Below are 22404 nucleotides of genomic sequence, written 5' to 3' on the forward strand. Positions count from 1 at the left end.
TATTACAAGGGTGCATAGCTTTAAATTAAGGGGGGGTAGGTTCTCAGCGAGTCGTGAGTTCGTGGAATGCCCTGCCAGGAGAAGTGGTGGACTCTCCCTCATTATGGGCATTTAAGCAGGCATTGGATAGGCATATGGAGGATAGTGGGCTAGTGTAGGTTAGGTGGGCTTGGATCGGCGCAACATCGAGGGCCGAAGGGCCTGTACTGCGCTGTATTCTTCTATGTTCTATGATCCTTGTGGTACACCGCCAGTCACAGACCTCCAGTTCAAAAAGCAACCATCCACCACCACTCTCTGTCTCCTAACTTTGAGCCAATTTGACTAGTTCTCCCTGTAGTCTGTGATTTAACCTTGTTAACCAGCCAACTATGCCTTATTGAATGCCTTACTAAATCCATACAGACAATTTCCACTGCTTTGCCCTCATCAATCTTCTTCGTTACTTCTTCAAAATACTCAACCAAAGTAGTGAGACACTATTTCCCACACAGGAAGACATGATGACTATCCCGAGTCAGTCCCTGCCTTTCGAAATACATGTAAATCCTGTCCCTCAGAATCCCCTCACCAACTTACTCATCATATGAGTAGAACTTAAGAATATGAAAGATGCAATCAATATGATAGGGTTATACAGTAGGCTTCCCAACAGCCAGAGGGGCAGAAATGTAAGCAGATTATGGAAAGATGTAAAAACAGGGTTGTTGTAGTGAGTAATTTTAAATTCCCCAATATTGACTGGGACTCCATTAGTGCCAGGAGATTAGATAGGGCAATATTTGAGAGGGGAGTCATACTAGACCTTGCATTGGGGAATAAGCCTACCCAAGTGATCAAAGTTTCAGTGGGGGATCATTTTGGGAACAGTGATCATAATTCTGTATATTAAAATAGTTATCGATAAGAATAAGACTGGTCCTTGGGTGAAATTGCTAAACTGAAAGGAAAACTAATTACAACTGTATTAAGCAGAAGCTAGAGAAATCGGATTGAGGTTGGTTGTTTGAGTGTAAATCCTCATCTGAGATGTGGGAGTTTTTTAAAAGGCTAGTTGATCAGTTCAGGACCAACACAATCCTGTGAGGTTGAAAGATAGGAGTGGAAAGATTTGGGAACCTTGGATGGCAAAGGATATTGAAAGTTTTATCAAAAAGAAAAAAACAACATTTTTAAGGTTTAGGAAACTGAAATCAAACAATGCTGTTGAGGAAATATAAAGGAAGCAGACAAGAAATTAACCATAAATTAGGAGGGCTACAAGGAGCCATGAAATGTTCTTGACAAGTAGGATTAAGGAAAATCTTCAGGCATTTTAGATGTATACTAGGAACAAGAGGGTAAATATGGTCCACTCAAGATCAAAAAAAGGAATTTGTGGATGGATCCACAGGAAAAGAGTGAGATCTTTGCACCAGGATTCACCAAGGAAAAGGACATGGTTAATGGTAAGATTAGGGAAGGGTATGTTGATACTCTGAGGAATGTCAATATTATAAAGGAGGTGATGCTGGCCATCTTGAAAAAAATTAAGATAGCTAAATCCCCAGGGCCTGATGTGATCTCTTCCAGGATACTGAATGAAGCAAGGGAGGAGATTGCTGGGGCCTTGACAGAGATCTTTGGGTCCTCTTTAGAGATAAGTGAGGTCCCAGATGACTGGAGAATAGTTTTGGAGTCTGAGGAATGATCTGAAAGAAGTATATCAAATTATGAGAGGCATGGATAAGGTAGATAACCTGAGTCTTTTTTACCAGGATGGAAGTATCAAATACTAGAGGTATAGGTTTAAGGGGAAAAGTTAAAAGGATTTGTGCAAGGAAACTTGTTTTTTTTTTGAAAAAACACAGATGGTGGTAGGTGCCTGGAATGCACTGCCAGGGGAGGTGACAGAAGCAGATATTTTTGCAAAGTTTAAGAGGCATTTAATCAGACACATGAACAGGCAGGGAATAGAGGGATTTGGATCTTGTGCAGGCAAATGAATGGCATCATGGTTGGCACAGATATGATGGACTGAAGGGCCTGCTTCTGTGCTGCAGTACTGTGTGTTCTATGGTTCCTTGCCATGTCTTTTAACTCCTTCAATGGAATTTTTAAAAAAAGACAAGGATACAATTATTAAAAATGTTGTTAGTTCTTACCGGGTAAAACATGAACATGCTGATGTCCATCCATATGGTGAGGTAAATGTCCTGTTAGTTCACAGAATAGATCTACCTGTCCTCTTAACTCCTGGTCTACCTGACAAATAAAGGTATGAGAAGGCTGATAAGAATAAATTTGATTACTATGATACAACAGCAGGTTGAATACTTTAGTCATGGAAAGCAAAGGGCACATACTGCAAAACCTTGGATTTGCAAATGGACAACTTTGATAGTACATTTGAGAGGGATTTGTTCTGTCATGTTTCTCTTGAACAGGGGTGTTGTAAACCTGGTGCTGAGGTGTCAGCTTCATGGTAAGCAGAGTAAATAGCTTTTTTAAAAAAAAATCAGACAAAAGAAAAATAAGTAGGTGGAATCAGGGTCACACAGACCCAGAGTTTTAATTTTTCTTTCAGTTGTTGAAGTTGGGTCCTTGGACTCAAAGCTGCTGAATACAACTCTGTCTACTACTGCAAAAAGCTCAGATTACAGCAGTTCAAGTACACGGCTAGCAACAACCTCACAACCTTCTTAGACATCAGTAGCAAGTACTGTCATTTAACTGCTGATTGCTTTGCAAGAAATTTCATGTGAATTCTTATTAGCATCAAGTATGACACAATCAGCTCCTAATGTAATTACTGTGTGCCATGCGTTAGATAAGGTTAACTGTTTGTGTCAATGATTTCTTATGTTGATCTGTCATTTATCTATTTATCCATTTATCTATTGTAAAGATAATTTTTGAAAACAAGTCTGTGTAGGTTCATCATAATTCTGGTGTCACATTTCATAGAGATATATTTGTTAGAAATGCAAAGTAACCTTATGCACAGAAATTGAAGTCAGGCATTTCTTGCTGAAGGGTGGATGGAAAATACAGTTCACAAAAGCAAAGTACTGCAAATACTGGAAATCTGAAAACAGAAAACACTGAAAATAGCAGGTTAGGCAGCATCTGGGAAGGAGAATCTGACTAATGTTTCAGGTCACTGACTTTTCATCATAGAGTCAGAGATGTACAGCATGGAAACAGACCCTTCAGTCCAACCTGCCGACGAGATATCCCAACCCAATATAGTCCCACCTACCAGCACCCGGCCCATATCCCTCCAAACCCTTCCTATTCATATACCCATCCAAATGCCTCTTAAATGCTGCAATTGTACCAGCCTCCACCACATCCTCTGGCAGCTCATTCCGTACACGTACCCCCTCTATGTGAAAAAGTTGCCCCGTAGGTCTCTTTTATATATGACAAGTTTTTTTGTGGAGTATTTCTCTAGGGAATTTCAGGCTTCCTAGACATCAACTTAGGCTCAGTTGATAGATTAGATTCCCTACAGTGTGGAAACAGGCCCTTCGGCCCAACAAGTCCACACCGACCCTCTGAAGAGTAACCCACCCCCTTGTGACTAATGCATCTAACACTATGGACAATTTAGCATAGCCAATTCACCTGACCTGCACATCTTTGGACTGTGGGAGGAAATTTTTAAAAAATATGGAACGCTTCACAAATTTGCGTGTCATCCTTGCACAGGGGCCATGCTAAACTTCTCTGTGTCGTTCCAATTTTAGTACATGTGCTGCCGAAGCGAGCACAAATAGAATTGAGAAATGTCGTTGACTTCAGAAAATTTGTAAGACACTTTCATTCTGCAATGCCATTCATCCAGCAAGTATTAATTGTTATGTTTATTTAATAGCAACTAGTATTCGTAGTTTTAAAGGGCATGTTTTACTCTGTTTGCAGAACTCTGTCCAATCATTAGATTAGATTAGATTAGATTATTAGATTAGATACATGTCATGCAGTCAATAAGTCCTCGTAAAACCACGTGGCACAGCACATTTTAAAGTTGTTCTGAAGATATAAAAGTAATTATTTCATAATAACAAACTCTCCAGTAATAGAAGTATCAGAGCTCTTTTAAACAACTATACATTGACCCGCTTGCTTTCTCCACAACCTTTTTAATTGCAACAGTAATTTTCAAGTATCTGTAAAAGTAATTTCTGTTTTGAAAGTTACTACTGAATTTATTTCCAGTGCCATTCAGTGAGTACATTTCAACGGTCTGTTGTGGAGATAAAAATACTCATATCCTCACTGATACTTTTGTCAATTAACCTTTAGTCTCTTTGGTTGTTAACCCTCCTGCAAGGAGAAACTGTTCCTGGTTATACATAAATAACTCTTTACGATGTAACAACTTGCAAAAAAAAATGAGCAGTTAGGTATTGTGTGGTAGATTCCTTTAATCTGGAGCCTGATTTTTAAAAAAATTTCATCACCTCTATCTAATAAAACAGATCGTGATGTGAAATCTCACATCAGTTCTCAATTACATTATGTTCGTGTTCTGTCAGTTTTGCCACTAATTAGTTAGAAGGGCATAAAATTCTAAAATGTGCCAATCTCTTTAGAAAAAGTGGAAACATAAATGGACAAAATAAATTGTATAATTATTTGTTTGCAATTGACTACAACTCTGCAATATTCACTTTCAATTTCTACCACTCCTTTGAGATTTCAAGTTTAAAGTAAGTTTGTATGTGGAGAGATACCTTTATACAACTGCTCTTGAAGACTGAAAACTTACACACCTTGAAATTATTCACTATCAGATGTTCTGTATTTTTCATGTATGTTATCGTCAAATGAAATCAGCTCAATGGAATAATCTGACAGAAGACTAAGTCATGTAGTGTCTTTTTGTTTTGAAAATATTCATTCATGGACCAGGGATCTTGCTCATGCTGGGGGAGCACAGCAGGTCAGGTAGCATCCAAGGAGCAGCAGAATCAACATTTTGGGCAAACGCCCTTCATCAGGAATGCCATTCCTGATGAAGGGCTTTTGCCTGAAACATCGATTCTCCTGCTCTTCAGATGCTGCCTCACCTGCTGTGCTTTTCCAGCACCACACTCTTGACACTAATCTCCAACATCTGCAGTCCTCACTTTTGCCATCTTGCTAATGCTGTCAACTCTATTACATAAATTATCCTGGGAAAGGCAGTGATTGTTTCACATGTTAATATGCTCATTGTTGATTTCTTAAAGTACATGGGAAGGGCATTTCACCTGCACATTTGGGGCAAATGTGGAATTTAAATTGTTGAAAGGCCAGGTGAATCACATATTGTTTTCAGAGCAGGAGGGTCATTTATTTACTGTGCAATGCTGCTTTTTCATGGTATGTGGTCGGAGAAGGTAAAACCCTTGTAAGAAATGTGATCCTCTCCTGAAAATATACAAGATTTCCTGCATAAAACCAGACCTCTTTTCTGACTTCAAGTTAATTAGATGTCCATGTAAACAGACATTTCTGTTTGGTTTTGGTTTCAGCACCCTGTCCACTAGGTGGCAGAAACTGAGCTGCCTGAGTCACTGGGTTGATTGTACAGTGTATATACAGTCCTGACTTGAGAGATCAAATAAAATGACAAGCAGGTGAGAATGCTTTAATGCAGGAGATTTCTTTTTTGTTGATATACTCACCCTCTCCCTTTTGAGCTTCATGTCCAATGATTGTAAAATCTTTCCAAAATAAAACAGGACAAATTACAGTATTGCAATGAATGTTTCCTTTATGGAATCTCATCTCAAAAGGGGTTGATTAGTTCAGTTGGCTGGACACATGGTTTGAAATGCAGAGTGATACCAACAGCATGGGTTCAATTCCTGAGCTGGCTGAGGTTACCAACCTCTTCCCTTGCCTGAGGTGTGGTGACCCTCAGGTTAAACCACCCACCAGTTGTCTCTTTCCAATGAGAGATCAGCCCTAAGGTCTGGTAAGGGGATGGCAATTTTACCTTTGATCGATAGAGAACATACATCACAAATTGGCACTGATCAGTCACCCTCCAAAGAAATTTCAGCCACTATATTAAAGGAAATAAATCACATTTACTGGATATCATCTCTACGTTTTGAGAAAATTTGGTTTGGATGATGCCACTTTTAGACCATAAGAGATAGGAGTGGAAGTAAGGCCATTTGGCCCATCTAGTCCACTTTGCCATTTAATCATGAATGATGGGCATTTCAACTCTATTTACCCGCACTTTCCCCGTAGTCCTTAATTCCTTGTGAGATCAAGAATTTATCAATCTCTGCCTTGAAGATATTTAACATCATGGCCTCCACTGCACTCTGTGGCAATGAATTCCACAGGCCCACCACACTCTGTTCTAAGTTGACCCCCCCCCCCCCCCACATCTAATTCTAAGGCTGTACTCATGGGTCCTAGTCTCCCCACCTAATGGAAACAACTTCCCGGCATCCACTCTTTCTAAGCCATGCATTATCTTGTAAGTTTCTATTAGATCTCCCCTCAACCTTCTAAACTCAAATGAATACAATCCCAGGATCCTCAGCCGTTCATCCTACGTTAGGCCTACCATTCTAGGGATGATCTGTGTGAGTCTCTGCTGGACACACTCTAGTGCCAGTATGTCCTTCCTAATGTGTGGGGCCTGAAATTGGACACAGTATTCTAAATGGTGCCTAACTAGAGCTTTATAAAGTCTCAGAAGCACATCACTGCTTCTATATTCCAACCCTCTTGAGATAAATGACAACATTACATTAATTTTCTTAATCATGGACTCAACCTGCAAGTTAACCTTTAGAGAATCCTGGACTAGCACTCCCAGATCCCTTTGTACTTTGGCTTTATGAATTTTGTAACTGTTTAGAAAATAGTCCATGTCTGTATTCTTTTTTCCAAAGTGCAAGACCTCCCACTTACTCACGTTGAATTTCATCAGCCATTTCCAGGACTACTCTCCTAAACTGTCTAAATCTTTCTGCAGCCTGCTCACCTCCTCAGAACTACCTGCCTGTCCGCCTAACTTCGTATCATGGGCAAACTTTGTCAGAATGCCCCCCAGTCCCTTCATCCAGATCATTAATATATAAAGTGAACAGCTGCGGCCCAAACACTGTATCCTGCAGGACACCACTTGTCACCAGCTGCCATTCTGAAAAAGAACCTTTTATCCCAACTCTCTGTCCTCAGTCAGACAGTCAATCCTCAATCCATGCCAGTAGCTCACCTCGAACACCATGGGCCCTCACCTTACTCAGCAGCCTCCCATGAGGCACCTTATCAAAGGCCTTTTGGAAGTCTATTTTTGCTTTCTGTCTGGATAAAATGTTACATGCCAACAGTCAGATCAATTAAAATGGAGTTGCTGTTGGAAAGCAATTAGGGACCGATGGATTGCATAGGCCATAAAGAGCCTCCAGCAGCTAGTAGAAATTACATTTTCATCTGTCCAGATGAAATACTCTTAAAAGAACCTGAAAGAACTGTAGATGCTGTAAATCAGAGACAAAAACAGAAATTGTTGGAAAAGCTCAGCATGTCTGGCAGCATCACTGGAGAGAAAGCAGAGTTAACATTTCAGGTTGAGTGACCCTTCCTCAGAAAGGAAATACTCTTCACATGTTAAAACTTCACATAACAACTTGAATGTATACAGTGCCTTTCATATAATTAAATAAAAGGAGACACTGAATCGTATAGCCAAAAAAAGAAAGCTTTGTATCTTGAAAGGTGTAAAGTAGGGTGGACAGGTTTCAGGAAGGAGTTAGAACATAGAACATAGAAGAATACAGCGCAGTACAGGCCCTTCGGCCCTCGATGTTGCGCCGATCCAAGCCCACCTAACCTACACTAGCCCACTATCCTCCATATACCTATCCAATGCCCGCTTAAATGCCCATAATGAGGAAGAGTCCACCACTGCTACTGGCAGGGCATTCCATACACTGAAAAAGTTGCCCCATAGGTCTCTTTTTTATCTTTCCCCTCTCACCCTAAACCTATGCCCTCTAGTTCTGGACTCCCCGATCCCAGGGAAAAGACTTTGCCAACTGCACACAATATTCCAGATGCTGCCGTACCAGAGTCTTATACAACTGCATCATGACCTCAGGACTCCGGAACTCAATTCCTCTACCGATAAAAGCCAGTACGCCATATGCCTTCCTCACCGCACTATTTACCTGGGTGGCAACTTTCAGAGATCTGTGTACATGGACACCAAGATCCCTCTGCTCATCCACACTACCAAGTATCCGACCATTAGCCCAGTACCCCATCTTTTTGTTATTCTTCCCAAAGTGAATCACCTCACACTTAGCTACATTGCATTCCATTTGCCACCTTTCTGCCCAGCTCTGCAGCTTCTCTATATCCTGCTGTAACCTGCCACATGCTTCCTCACTGTCAACAACTCCTCCGACTTTCGTGTCATCCGCAAACTTGCTCACCCAACCTTCTAACCCCTCTTCCAGGTCATTTATAAAAATGACAAACAGCAATGGTCCCAAAACAGATCCTTGCGGAACACCGCTAGTGGCGGCACTCCAAGATGAACCTTTGCCATTAACTACTACCCTCTGTCTTCTTCCATCTAGCCAATTCCTAATCCAAACCTCCAACTCGCCCTCAATGCCATACTCCGTATTTTCTGTAGTAGCCTACCGTGGGGAACCTTATCAAACGCCTTACTAAAATCCATATCTACCACATCTACCGCTTTCCCCTCGTCCACCTCCTTAGTCACCTTCTCGAAGAATTCAATAAGGTTTGTGAGGCACGACCTGCCCTTCACAAAACCATGCTGACTATCCTTGATCACATTATTCCTATCCAGATGTTCATAAATCCTATCCCTTACAATTCTCTCTAAGACTTTGCCCACAACAGAAGTGAGACTCACCGGCCTATAGTTCCACAGCTCAGTGTCTCAGAGGATTAAAGAAATGTCCCCATTGGTCAAAGTGATTAAGATCAGAGATGCTCAACAGGTTGGAATTAGAGAAGTGCACTAATCTTGGAGGGTTCTAGAGATGGAGAAGATTACCGAAATAATTGGAGTAAACAAGTGGGGCAGGGCTGAGGACAAGGATGGGGGAGATGCTGAACCGGGAGCCACTTAGTCAACGAGGACAGGCGAATAGCTGAATGCAGCTTTGTGTGAATTAGGACACAGGTTGCAGAGTTTTGGATGACTTCAAGTTTATTGTGGATAGAATGTGGATGACCAGTCAGAAGTGGATTAGAATAATCAAGTCAAAAGATAAGGAGGTGAGTTTCAGCAGCAAAAACTTCTCAGGAAGGATAGAATCAATTGGTGTTACCGAGGTAGAAATAGTCAGCCATAAGTGATGACATGGATATATAGTTCATACTTGTCTCCAGGATCAGTTTTGATCTCAAGGTGGTGAAAAATGTGGTCTAGCCTCAGACTGTTACCAGGAAATTGAAATGGAGTCAATGGTGAGGGGTTGGCAGGGACAATGTCTTCTGTCTATCTCAAATACAACGAAATGAAATTTCTAGGCGAAAGTGAGTACTGAGGATGCTGGAGAATAGAGTTGAGAGTGTGTTGCTGGAAAAGCACAGCAGGTCATGCAGCATCCGCGGAGCAGGAGAGTCGGCGTTTCAAGCAAAAGCCTGTCATCAGGAATCAATAAATTTTCTGCTAATCTGGATGCTGGATAAACAATCTGCCTATCAAATAATGGCAATGGGGCTGAGAGAGATGGTAAAGTAGTTTCACATATAAAACAAAAATCAATTGCAGGATTATAAAAGTAGTTATATACCCTAAGTGAATTTGCTTCAGTGAGCACCCTGGTTTTAGTCTGGTAACTTCAGATGTCACCATCCTTCTGAAATGCCGGTATCATATTCCCAAAAGTACATGAGGAGTACAGTCTGAGGGTGAAAGTTCATGTGCGAAATCAATGGTATTGCACATATTGTATGCAAATGTATGAGGAAAATAAACAGTTTTCTCCACTTTACACAAAAAGTAATTAATGGCAAGACATTGTGTGGGAGTATTTGACTTTGAGTGAGTCACTGCCATGCTTTTCCCCTACTGTTGGATCCCCAGAATTAACAATTGACAGTCCATGGTGTGCTCATGTTGTCATTTTTGCACAGAAGGCAGCCATGTGGCCCATTGAAAATGTCCTCAACCAAAACAAACAGTAATAATAACAGAAACTTTCAAGTTTGCGCTCCCTGGGTCCTTACAATACAGATCAGCCATTTAGAATTCCTAAGTGTGGAAGCAGGTCATTTGGCCCAAATCCCTCCAAAGAGCATCCCACCCAGACCCTTCCCCCTACCCTAGTCCTATAACGCTGCATTTTCCATGCCTAACACACCTAACCTACATATCCCTGAACACTGTGGACAATTTAGCATAGCCAATCCATCTAATCTTCACACCTTTGGACTGTGGGATGAAACTAGAGCACCTGCGGAAAGCCACGCAGGCACGGGGAGAACATGCGAAACTTCCTCGGGCAACTGAAAAGCATGACTCACCTGAAATCAAATACTCCCACACAATGTCTTGTCATTAATTACTTTTTGTGTAAAGTGGAGAAAACTGTTTATTTTCCTCATACATTTGCATACACTATGTGCAATACCATTGATTTCGCACGAGCTTTCACCCTCAGACTGTACTCTTAATGTACTTTTGCGATATGATACCGGCGTTTCAGAAAGATGGTGACTTCTGAAGCTACCAGACCAAAATCAGGGTGCTCAGTGAAGCAAATTCACTTTGGGTATATAACTACTTTTATAAAATTATAATCCAGCAATTGATTTTTGTTTTATTTGTAGTGCTATAGTAAAGTAAAAATAAAGCCATCATAGTGCCAGTAGTCTCGAATATCGTTAGAGACAGATGACTGTATAGAGCCCTGTACTGAATTACTTAATCACTCAATCTCCCACCTAGCTGGTGTTCTTTCCTTACATATCCATTTCTAGTAACAGCAAAGGCCTAAAGCTTTACTGACTTCAACACGTCCAGTACTGTAGTATGATTCCTTGCAAAAGCTATGAGCCAACCTGCCCTTTTAAATACTGTCCCTGTACACTGCAGTAATAACCACATCATGCCCACTCCTTCAGTTTGGCTACCTCTAGCTTAACACATATTATGTTGAGTCGAGAGTGTGGCGCTGAAAAAGCACAGCAGGTCAGGCAGCATCTGAGGAGCAGGAGAGTCGGCGTTTTGGGCAAGAGCCCTACAACCTGATTGAAAAGAGCCAACTGGATTATGCTGGTAGCTATGCTTCCCTTTGGTACAATCAGCAAGGTTCCCTACATTGCAAATTCTACAAGGAGCAATTGATATAACATCACTGTAAAACTCTGAGATTCTTTCCAAGAATTATCAATGACCATCTGCAACAGAAACTGAAGCACTGTTCACCAGCAATGGTAAATGGGGAGCTCTGATATTACCATACCACCATTAAAGGTCAAAACAATTTTCCCAAATGACTTCAATAAGATCTTGTGAAATATTTGGCAACCCACAATTATTGTCTTTTTCTAGTTGCCCCAAGAAGACCTTCTTATGAGGGGTATTTATAGCGATTATTGTTCAAATGACTGCTGCATTGTGGTCAAGAAAGTCACGAATCAAGTAGTGAATACAAATTACCAGCTGTAATGAATTAAGGTTTATAACCCAATGTAGTGTGATTTGAATTCAAAATCTCTGGTCACCATTTCAAGTATTACATCTATTCCATTTTTCCAAATCCTGTTGCAAGGATCAGTCGTGAGTGCTTCCTCCTTGATAACAAAATGCATTGGGGATTAACTTGTAATCGACAATCTGCCATTAGCCACAGGAGCATAATGCATTCTGGATGTTCTGTCAACTGAATAACCAGCATCTCATGATTATATCATTGTAAAACAGTGGGATTTGAAGAATCTAATAATTAGTGGTCCCAAAATCCTTGTCCAATCATCCTATTTAATGCTGCAGCTATAAATGGCACATTCATCACATTGCTGCAGATTTGCTTTGATGTTTATTCAGTGTTTAGGTACCAAATGGCTGAGCAGTTGAAATGAAAACAAGAGGTTTACTGTAATATTACCTCAAAGCTTGAATGAACAGTAATGTCTGCAGATGATGCAGACAGTGAAGGTCATTGATGTTGAATTTCCTTTTAGACTAAGCCAGTAAATTGCCACAAAGAGGACAGAATATAGGTCAGCTTTAACTCCTAGCCTATTCTGAGCCAGATGGTCTAGTTAGGGAAGCAAATGGACACTAGAATTGGATCGCAAGAGCTACAGGACTTGAAAATGAGACATTAGCCAATGTTCCCGCTCCCAGTTGGAATCCTGAATGAGACTGAACAAAAACAAAAATAAAACAATGAACTGTGGTTGCTGGAGATCGGAAACAAAATTAGAAATTATTGGCAAAACTCAGTAGGTCTGGCAGCATCTGTGGGAAGAAAGAAGAGTTAACACCTCAAGTCCAGTGACTCTTCTTCAGAGCATAACTCTGCTTTCTTTCCACAGGAGCTGCCAGACCTGCTGAGTTTCACCAACAATTTCTATTTTTGAATCTGAACAAGAACAAGACTGGATTCCATCATGATGCCCCAACAGTAAACAACATGCCTACCGCATTATTTGGCTTAGATATGAGGCATGACAATCTGGGCAATGTAGGAGAGAAAGATTCCATCACCCATCAGAACATTGAGAGTGCAGAAAATTAGTAGCTTATGCACAGCGATGGCCATAATTTATTGTCAGCATTCAAGACAATATGCACAAATCCATATGATTCAAATCTTGGACCTAAGCTAGATTGCATTGGCATTGATTATTGTCTAGCACATTACCCAAATGCACGTTCTTCCTGTGCATGTAGTGACAGTAAGGTCTGATAGGCTGAGCAAAGCTTGGTGTTCAAAGCTGTAACAGGTATGCCTTTGCTGAAGGCTGCTTTTACCCATTGTGCCTTTGGGCAAATTTCTTGTTATGCAAACATGAAGAACAAGATAACCAAAGCTGAAGATAGCTTTCGGAGTAGGTATGGGTTTGTTCACAATTGGAAGATTGGAAAAGTATTGCCCCTCCATGTCACTGTAGCTCATTTCAATATGTCAAAGTTATCAAAACGTTCACCAATGTTGTGAATGGAGGATTATAGATATTTTCTAATCAACCTGTTCGGAGACGTTATTAAACACTTCTGCAACAGATAGGACTTGAATCCAGTCCCAATGGTTCAGCGGTAGGGACATTATCACTGCACCACAAGAACCCTTGAATACAGAATTATGTCAGGATCACCTCTGTTTGAACTGTTGTTTTGTCCATTCACTAAGACTCAAGAAGATCCAATTCAAACTATCTAACAATTATTCCAATCATCAATTTAAAAATTGACCAATTCCAGTTAAAAGTCTGAAGGATCTGTAAGCTATACAAAACAATGAACATGCAGAGAAGTAAGGAGTGATTAAGTATTTCATGCAACAACATTTATAGATTCTAGCATTTGTGTAGCACGTATAATGAACAAAACATTTCACAGTACTTCACAAAGGTTTACAAGGAATAATACAATCAAAGCTTTTTACTATACTTTGGTACACATGATGACAATAAATCAAATCAGTTAAAAGTGAGGACCAATGGAAAACTAATATGGAGAGTAAGAATGTAGTTCAAGCAAGTATTGTATTGCAGATGTAAGATTATAACAGGGATAGTCAAATTCATCAGCTTCTACAAACAAGTAGAGAGACGTTTATAATTTGTAGAGAGGGGAAAGATATAAAAGAGACCTACGGGGCAACTTTTTCACGCAGAGGGTGGTACGTGTATGGAATGAGCTGCTAGAGGATGTGGTGGAGGCTGGTACAATTGCAACATTTAAGAATGAATAGGAAAGGTTTGGAGGGATATGGGCCGGGTGCTGGCAGGTGGGACTAGATTGGGTTGGGATGTCTGGTCGGCATGGACGGGTTGGACCGAAGGGTCTGTTTCTGTGCTGTACATCTCTATGACTCTACAATTATATCATTCACAGCATTTACTTAATGGTGGATGAAGTAAATGGAAAGATTAATGTTTTTCGTACTGAGGTCTCAGATACTTACAAGGTATACAATGTAAACCAAGCACATTTCACTAGGAAAATATCAGCTTGGACCAATGCACAGTGAGATTTCAAATAGATTTATTGAAGATTTCAGTACTGACACAAAAATAAGCTATTACATTTAAAAAGAAAATAGGCCAAGGACAGAGTTTTTGTAGACCAGCAGCAAACACAGGTGGTGTTTTGGGGAAAAATAAGCTCTGGTGTTATGGGAACAATTTTGTATGATTTAGAAATATCATTAGGAAATCCAAACATAGCCGCATGATACAGCTGCGCTCTAGGCCACAGAAGTTGGTTTAGATATTGCAATCTGTAATAGAATAGTCCCAAGGGCGGCACAGTGGCTTCAGTGGTTAGCACTGCTGCCTTACCAGGGTTCGATTCACCCTTGGAAAACTGTCTGGGTGGAGTTTACATGTTTTCTCCTGTCTGTGCGGGTTTCCTCTGGGTGCTCCTGTTTCCTCCCATAGTCCAGGGATGTGCAGGCTAGGTGGATTAGCCATGGGAAATGCAGGGTTACTGGGATAGGTTTGGAGGTTGGGTCTGGTTGGGATGCTCTTCGGAGGATTGGTGTGGACACAATGGATCAAATGGCCTGCTTTCACACTGTAGAGAGTTTATGATTCTAAGTCTAAAATGATGGATCGTATGAGGGAAGGGAGGCTTGTCTGAAGTATGGAATAGGCATAGGTACAGCCCCCACTTGGTTCACTTTTTGCGTGTCCAGCTTTAAAAGGGAAAAACATAAGAGTTGAAGTGAAAGAGTACGTGAGAATTTTGAGATGTGTTCTCAACTTTTCAGTTGCATATAAACTGGTTTGAACTAGACTAAAGAGAAAGTCAGTCTATTGGATAAGGTCAAATCAGAATGCATGGTGACTTTTTATAAAGTTGTCTTTCCTCGTAATAAATACAGTGGCTGCTTCTTTGTTATTTCACACAAAATTATTAAGAGCTTGAGCACCAAAGCACAAGACACGTGTAGCAAGAGGGAAAAAACATTGGCTGGAATCTTCCAGTCCTGCAGGAAACAAGGGAGGAGGCTGAAAACCTGGATAATGAGATGAGTTGTCACTGGGACAGATATATGATACCTTTGTGCGACCGTACAAGTAGGTTCCAGGCATCGAGACTCATGAACCTCTTTCTCCACTTAAAAATTGATAACCACTTAAAGGCCATTCTCACCTGAGCTGCCATTTTCTCAGTTCCAGGCAAGACATATCATTAGCAGCCTAACACAGGTAAATCCTGTGTGGGCATGCCTGTCAGCTGGGGGAGGGTCTTGGTATCCTCGATTTGCAATAATTTCCAGATGATCGAGGGGATGGGAGTAGGGAGAGGGCTGGCCACTCACAACCATCCCTTTGCCCTTGTATCCGACCCTTTAGGACCACAATCCCTATGACTGCTTGAGAGAATGAAACCGCCCTCCCACAGCAACATTCACCTTTCTCCTAGGTCACTCCAACAGCCAAGGAATCCAGGGCATGTTGTACCATCAGGAGCCATGGTCTCTTCCATGGCACCGCAAAGAACTAGAGCTGATGGCCTCTGACTGCCCAGCAGAAAATTGAGCAGAATATCCAGCAGGCAACAGTCAGCACAGCAGTCTCGGGGCTTTCTCAGGCAGAACACAAGCCACCTGCCAAATCCACAAGATTCGGCCAAGTGGGAGAATTAAAACATAATTTTATCTGGCGACAGAAAATATCTGCCGGAAACATCACAAATCTAAGGATTAAAATCAAACCAGAAAAAGCAAGAACTGCATGCTTTAAATACATGTATGTGTAAACCTGGGTTAGGTTACAGAAACTTTAAAACCCAATAATCTCTGCTTATTTGCATTTTTACAATGAGAATGCCTTCTATGAGCAATCCTTATCCTTATGTCATTCGTTTCCATGATATTACTCCTAAAGGTGTAGTGAAATGATTACAAGTTTAATTATGGTGGAATTCTGTACTTGGTTCAGTATACCTCAGACAGGTTGATATGGCCACTCTTCAGCACTTCCCTAATTCCCATCTTCCCATGGAAAAAGCCATCCTTGTTGACAAGGGAAGAACCCATTCGGAGTTGATCACAGACAGGTCGCCCCTCAGAAAGGTTTGCATGAAGACCAAGTGGAACCTTGTTTCTGTTTGGCAGAGAGAAATATTTAAAGATTAAAAATGATTCACACAACTTATTAGATCAATTGCCATTAATTGGCCAAATGAGGGCCTCAACTGACTCATGGCAGATGGATGGTTTGAGACCCACACCACCATTGGCAAAATTCTAGCAAGATCAAATGAAGATTTTTTTCTTTCAGACAGTAGTTTACCACAGAGGGCTGCAGATGCTGGAGTTTTAAGTTCATTAACATGCTGTCGATCTCAGCCGTGAATCAGTAAGGGATCAAGGGTCATGGGATAAGACAGGAAAGTGGAGTTGAGGATTATGAGATCAGCCATGTCCTCAATGATGGAGCAGACTCAATGGGCTGAATGGCCTACATCTGTTTCCATGCCTTATGGTCTTAGATGGAAGGTAACAAGTATGGCCTACCACACCAGCCAATTTCACTACCATTAGCCTGCAGTCTCCACCTACCATCACAGTCTCAGGAAGGTGTACAACACCAGCCATTCTCTACTAGTAGTAATGATGTCTCACACTTAAAAATTCACTCAAGTTAATTTTAATCTATTGTATTTATCGATGAGAGTCATTTTATTCTAATTTCAAACATTATGTTGTTATGCTATTCACATAATTACTTCTGTAAATAACTGCAAACTTTCGAGGTCAGTCTGCCAATTCCTAGAATTGCACTTTTTGTATTAGAATTAGAATTATATTTTATTGTCATGTGTACTCAAACATAGAAGCATGAGTACAGTGAAAAGTGTACAATGTCACCATTAGTGGCGATGGAACTAACATCAACATTATCAAATGTGGGAGCAGGAGGGGAAGTTGGATGATTAAGAATTTATTGGAAACATTTTTTAATTTCTTGGATGAGACGTTGGCTAGACCAATACTACTTGTCCATCCTAATTCCCTTGTGATTGTGGAGGTGAGCCACATTCTCAAACTGCTGTAGTCCCCTTTGTTGATGCTGCACCTATAGTGGTGTACAGAAGGAATTTCAGAATTTTTACCAATGAACACGAATGAAAAGTCTTCTAGTTCCAAGTGAGGATGATGTGTGGCCTGGAGGGGAATAGGAGGACACTGTTCACTTGTGTTTGCTGCTCATCCTTCTGGCTGGTAGAGTCTGTGCTGGTACAGATCGTACATATAATGGTTGTAGTGTTCCAAATTTCTTTGATTCTGGAAGGTTCCTGGCAGATTGGATATAAGCAAATGCTCAAGGATTTATTCAGTAGTCAGAAAGCAGAAATTTGTAGGCCAGTTAGCCTTAACTTTTTCATAAAGAATGTTACAGAATTCATTACTAAGGAATGGATAGTGTGTTACTTGGAAAATCATGATTTGATCAGGCAGAGCCAACAAGGCATTTTGAAAGGAAAATTGTGTTTATCTGATTTATTAGAGATGAGTTTTGGATGAACTAATATTTACATTGGATAGAGTGAATCCCATAGATGTGGTGCTTCCAAAGGCATTTGACAAGATATCACAAGACAATGTAGAAGTTAACATATTAGAATGGATAAAGGGTTTAGCTAGTACAAAACAGTAGGGAGTACCAGGAAGTAACTTCCTGACTCTCCAAAGCCTTTCCACCATCTTCAAGGCACAAGTCAGGAGTGTGATGTAATATTCCAAACTTGCCAGGACGTGTGCAGCCCCAACAACAATTGAAGCCTGATGGAACCAGGACAAAGCAGCCTGCTGATGACGTTCTGAATATATGACATGAGCACCACATACACATTAACTCTGTCCACCACTGACGCACAGCAGCAGCAGTGTGCACAATCAACAAAATGTACTGCAGAAATTCACAAAAGCTCTTTAGACAGCACTTTCCAATGCCATGATTACTACCATCTGTGAGAGCCTTTACCCTTGGATGGTGATGGCTAGCACAAGAGTACATAGCTTTAAAATGAAAGGTGACATAAATAGGAGAGATGTCAGATAGGTTCTTTACTCAGAGTAGTAAGGGCATGGAATGCCCTGCCTACAATAGTAGAAGACTCACCAACTTAAATGGCATTTAAATGGTCATTGGATAATCATATGGATGATAATGGAACAGTGTAGGTTAGATGGGCTTTCACAGGTCGGTGCAACATCGAGAGGCAAAGGACCTGTACAGTAATGTTCTATGTTTTATCACCTTAGATATAATGGTACCTAGGTACAAAATCATAGATACAAAGTAGAAAAATAAAGAACAAAGTTAAATATTAAATATTATAATCCTTCTTAGTTTTAAGTAGAAAAATAAAGAAATTAAAAGTTAGAAGTAGGAGGAGATCTGACAGGACTTTCAAAATCATGAGGGAAATGGATAGAATAGCTGAGAGAAATTGTTCTCATTAGTAAAGGGATTAAAAACAGGAGAGCACAGATTTGAAATCACATTTGCTTCTTTGATGCAAGAAGAAACATGTTCACACAATGAGTGGTTCTGTTATGGAAGTGTGATGAAGTCAGGTTCAACTGAGGTATTCAAAAGAGCAATGGATGAATATTTTAATGAAAAATCCACAAAAGGTATATGAAAAGGCAGGAGAGCGATGCAAGAGAGTGATGCTTATGTGGAGAGCTGATGCTGACATGATAAGCCAAATGATCTCCTCTCCACCATAACACTTCTGTGATTCTGTGAACTTGTCTATCAAGCTTCATCATGCTGAGTCTAAATATCTTGATGATGAGGAACAGCAGCAAAGGATGAAATTAAAAGGAACACAGTCCTGCACTCTGGATCCCACAACCTGATGGGATGCTCTTCCCCAAGAGCCAAAAAGATCTGCAGGTCAAGAATGGGCCTGTTCAGTCACAAGACATCCACAGCAGAAATTCTGATGTGAAAAATAGCTGAAACTGTGAATGTTGTATATTTCAAAAGTACATAATTGGCTGTAAAGCATTTGAGATATGGAATAGTTATGAAGTGAGATTTGAAATACAGTTTTTTTTTGGTTAACCAATTTTAATTTGATTTCCAGAGCCAATTGGAGAAATAAGCCATCTCATACCATACTTATAGACACCCTCCTCATACCTCAACAAACAAGAGTCAATATCCAAATCTCTCCAATACCGTGAATAAAACCACATGAATTGTGAATATTAAAAAATGTAAACAAAGACCAAGTAACTACTTTGTCCTCTACCTCTTGCTCATATTTATTGGGAGGAATATGTTAATTGATTATCAGCCATAATCATGCAAAAGTGAGGACTACTGAGTTTGAATTCCATAGCTTGATTTAATACAGGTCATTCTGTTAAAACATGCATTTCGTTAATGCAAATTCGCTATAATGCAATTGATGAATTGGGGACACTGTTTCAACAGTGTGACCTTTTAAAGCGTGTATTGGTTATAACATGATTCTGGCCCTGTTAGTTTAAATGGTGCTGCTGTTATGCCATTTTCTTCTAACACGGGACCTCACAAGAACAGAACTACTGCATTACAGCGGAAATGACAGTACCTGGGACTCCCATGGACTGGAATGGTGTTTAAAAAGCAACCTACATGGACTCCAAATGGCCATGAGCATCACTGACCTTTAGTGGTCAAGGTTTGATGTGAATTCAGCAGCAGACAGCTGAGCTGAATTAGCATTTTAATGAAAGGCAATGAACCCAGCCAGCAACACCCTACCAAGGAACCATACGAAGGCCTTCATTCACACTTCACAATGTTTACAAGGGAAAACATATCCTGCAATTGTGAATCGTGGAGACAATTAACTCAAACAGGGAAATACACACAAAGCTTGCCTCTCAAGAAGCTGCTTTGGGCAGACAGAAAGAAGGAGTGAAGGAGGTTGGAATACACAATTGAAGGGTTAGGGAACTAACTCACTCTCTCTGTGAAGAAGAGCGATGATAAGGCAGGAGCAAATTACTGCAGATGCTGGAATCTGTACTGAAAACAGAAAATGCTAGAAATTACAGCAGGTCAGGCAACGTCCATGGGGAGAGAGCAAGCCTATGTTTCAAATCTAGATGACTCATCATCAGAGTGTTTAAATTAACGATAATATATAGTTTAGCAAGAAATGTCAAAAACTAAGAAGGATAACTGCAATGTTCACAATTGGGCTTTTATGACAATACTAGTTTCACAATCATCATTGGGTGGCACAGTGGCTCAGTGGTTAGCTCTGCTGCCTCACAGTGCCAGGGACCTGCATTCAATTCCTGCCTCGGGCAACTGTGTGGAGTTTGCACATTCTCCCCGTGTCTGCGTGGGTTTCCTCAGGGTGCTCCGGTTTCCTCCCACAGTTCAAAGATGTACAGGCCAGGTGAATTGGCCATGCTAAATTGCCTGTAGTGTTAGGTGCATTAGTCAGAGGTAAATGTGGGGGAGTGGGTTTGGGTGGGTTGCCCTTCGGAGGGTCGATGTGGACTTATTGGGCTGAAGGGCCTGTTTCCATACTGTAGGGAATCTAATCATTACTGACACTAGCTTTACGATTCCGAGTTTATTAGCTGAATTTAAATTCCACTAGCTGTTGTTGTGGGAGTTGAATCTTTATCCCCAGAACCCTTATCAGCTTAGGCCTCTGGATGACCAGTCCAGTGAAATTGTGACTTAATCATTACATTCCTCTATTACATAATGTTCTTAAACCATACACCAAAGGTCCATTACTCTTAATCCTTCCTACCCACGTTTGAAAGTAATCATTGTTTAAACACTATGACATCAAGGAACTGAAGCAAAACTGAAGTCAATGGGAATTGGGGGAAAACTCTCCATGGATTAGTCATACCTGGCATATAGAAATGTGGTTCTGGTTGTTGAAGGTGAATCATCTCAGCTCTGGGACATTTCTGGAGGAATTCCTCAGGGTAGCGATCTAGACCCAACTATCTTCAGCTGCTTAGTCAATGACCTTCCACCCATCAGAAGATTAGAAGTAGGGATGTTCATCAATGATTGCTCAATATTCAGCACCATTCATTACTTCTCAGATACTTAAGCATACATCCAAAAACGTGGCAAAGCCTGGACAATATCCAGGCTCGTCTAAAAAGTGGCATGTAACATTCAGTCCACACAAATGTCAGACAATGATGTCTGTTATTAGAGATGAATCTAACAACTGCCTTTTGACATTCAATTTTATTACTATCATTGAATCCCCCACGATAAATACCTGGGGGTTACAATTGACCAGACACTCAACTGGACTAGCCATATTAAGACAGTGACTACAAGAACAGATCAGTGGCTGCAACAAGTAACTCACCTCCTAACTCCCCAAAGCCTGTCCACAAGGCACAAGTCAGGAGTTGATGGAATATTCCCCACTTGTTCGGATGAATACAGCTCCAACAACAATCAAGCTACTTGACACCATCCAGAACAAAGTAGCCCGCTTGGCTGGAACCAAATTCTCAAACATTCACTCCCACCACATTCAGTAGCAGGGAACAGCCATAAGATGCAGTGCAGAAATTCACATTGGCTCCTCCGACAGCATCTTCCAAACGCATGACCACTTCCATCAGTTTACAATACCAATTTGTTTTTATTCGTGCTATTTAATTTAACTGTCTTCTTTAAAAAAAAAGCAATTAAATTAATTTGATAGTATAAGAAGGCCTGTGCTTTTCAAACGAGGTTTCAACCCAAAATTCACTAAATCGTGACAGCAGCTATTTAACTTTAAATCATACACACATTGACGTTCACAGTTGCTGTAAGCTGGCAAAGTGAGCACATTGACAGACATCATACTCCTGACTTTCCTTGTCAATAAGTTAAAAGGTCACACTGCCACAATTCGAGTCTTTTTTTATATTTTTCCACTTCCAATTTATTTTGCCATCTTTCAGAAATACAAGTGAGATGTTGATAATTGATGAATTGTTCTAATAAGAACCACTGGGGAACAGCGATGAAGAGACAACAACAAAAAAAACTTAGCACCTGCTCCAATCATCATTAACTCAAACTGTTCTATAACCACAGGTTCAATGCCTGCCATGTGAAGTGACAGTCAAGGCTACAAATAAAAGCATCACAGTTAAGCTGCTTTATAGTGTGCAAAAATGCTCATCTACTGTACCATTCATAAAGGGTCTTTACACATGCCCAGAATATCCCACTTCCTCG

At 40.6% G+C, this 22404-nt stretch overlaps 1 protein-coding gene and 1 non-coding gene across 2 annotated transcripts in view; both read right to left on the bottom strand.

The window, feature by feature from the left end:
• The window catches only part of ydjc (YdjC chitooligosaccharide deacetylase homolog), a 40401-nt gene that overhangs the window by 12799 nt on the left and 5198 nt on the right, over window positions 1-22404 (bottom strand). Inside the window, exons 2-3 of the mRNA XM_043715373.1 lie at window positions 16116-16275; window positions 2145-2244 (exon numbers count right to left, since the gene is read on the bottom strand). Of these exons, the coding sequence (XP_043571308.1) occupies window positions 2145-2244; window positions 16116-16275 (260 nt within the window). The remainder of the gene's footprint in view (window positions 1-2144; window positions 2245-16115; window positions 16276-22404) is intronic.
• On the bottom strand, window positions 3649-3755 carry LOC122562901. Its single transcript, XR_006315442.1, has one exon. It is a non-coding gene; the product is annotated as a U6 spliceosomal RNA (small nuclear RNA).

The sequence above is a fragment of the Chiloscyllium plagiosum genome, chromosome 25 (assembly GCF_004010195.1).
Source record: "Chiloscyllium plagiosum isolate BGI_BamShark_2017 chromosome 25, ASM401019v2, whole genome shotgun sequence".
Lineage (NCBI taxonomy): Eukaryota > Metazoa > Chordata > Chondrichthyes > Orectolobiformes > Hemiscylliidae > Chiloscyllium > Chiloscyllium plagiosum.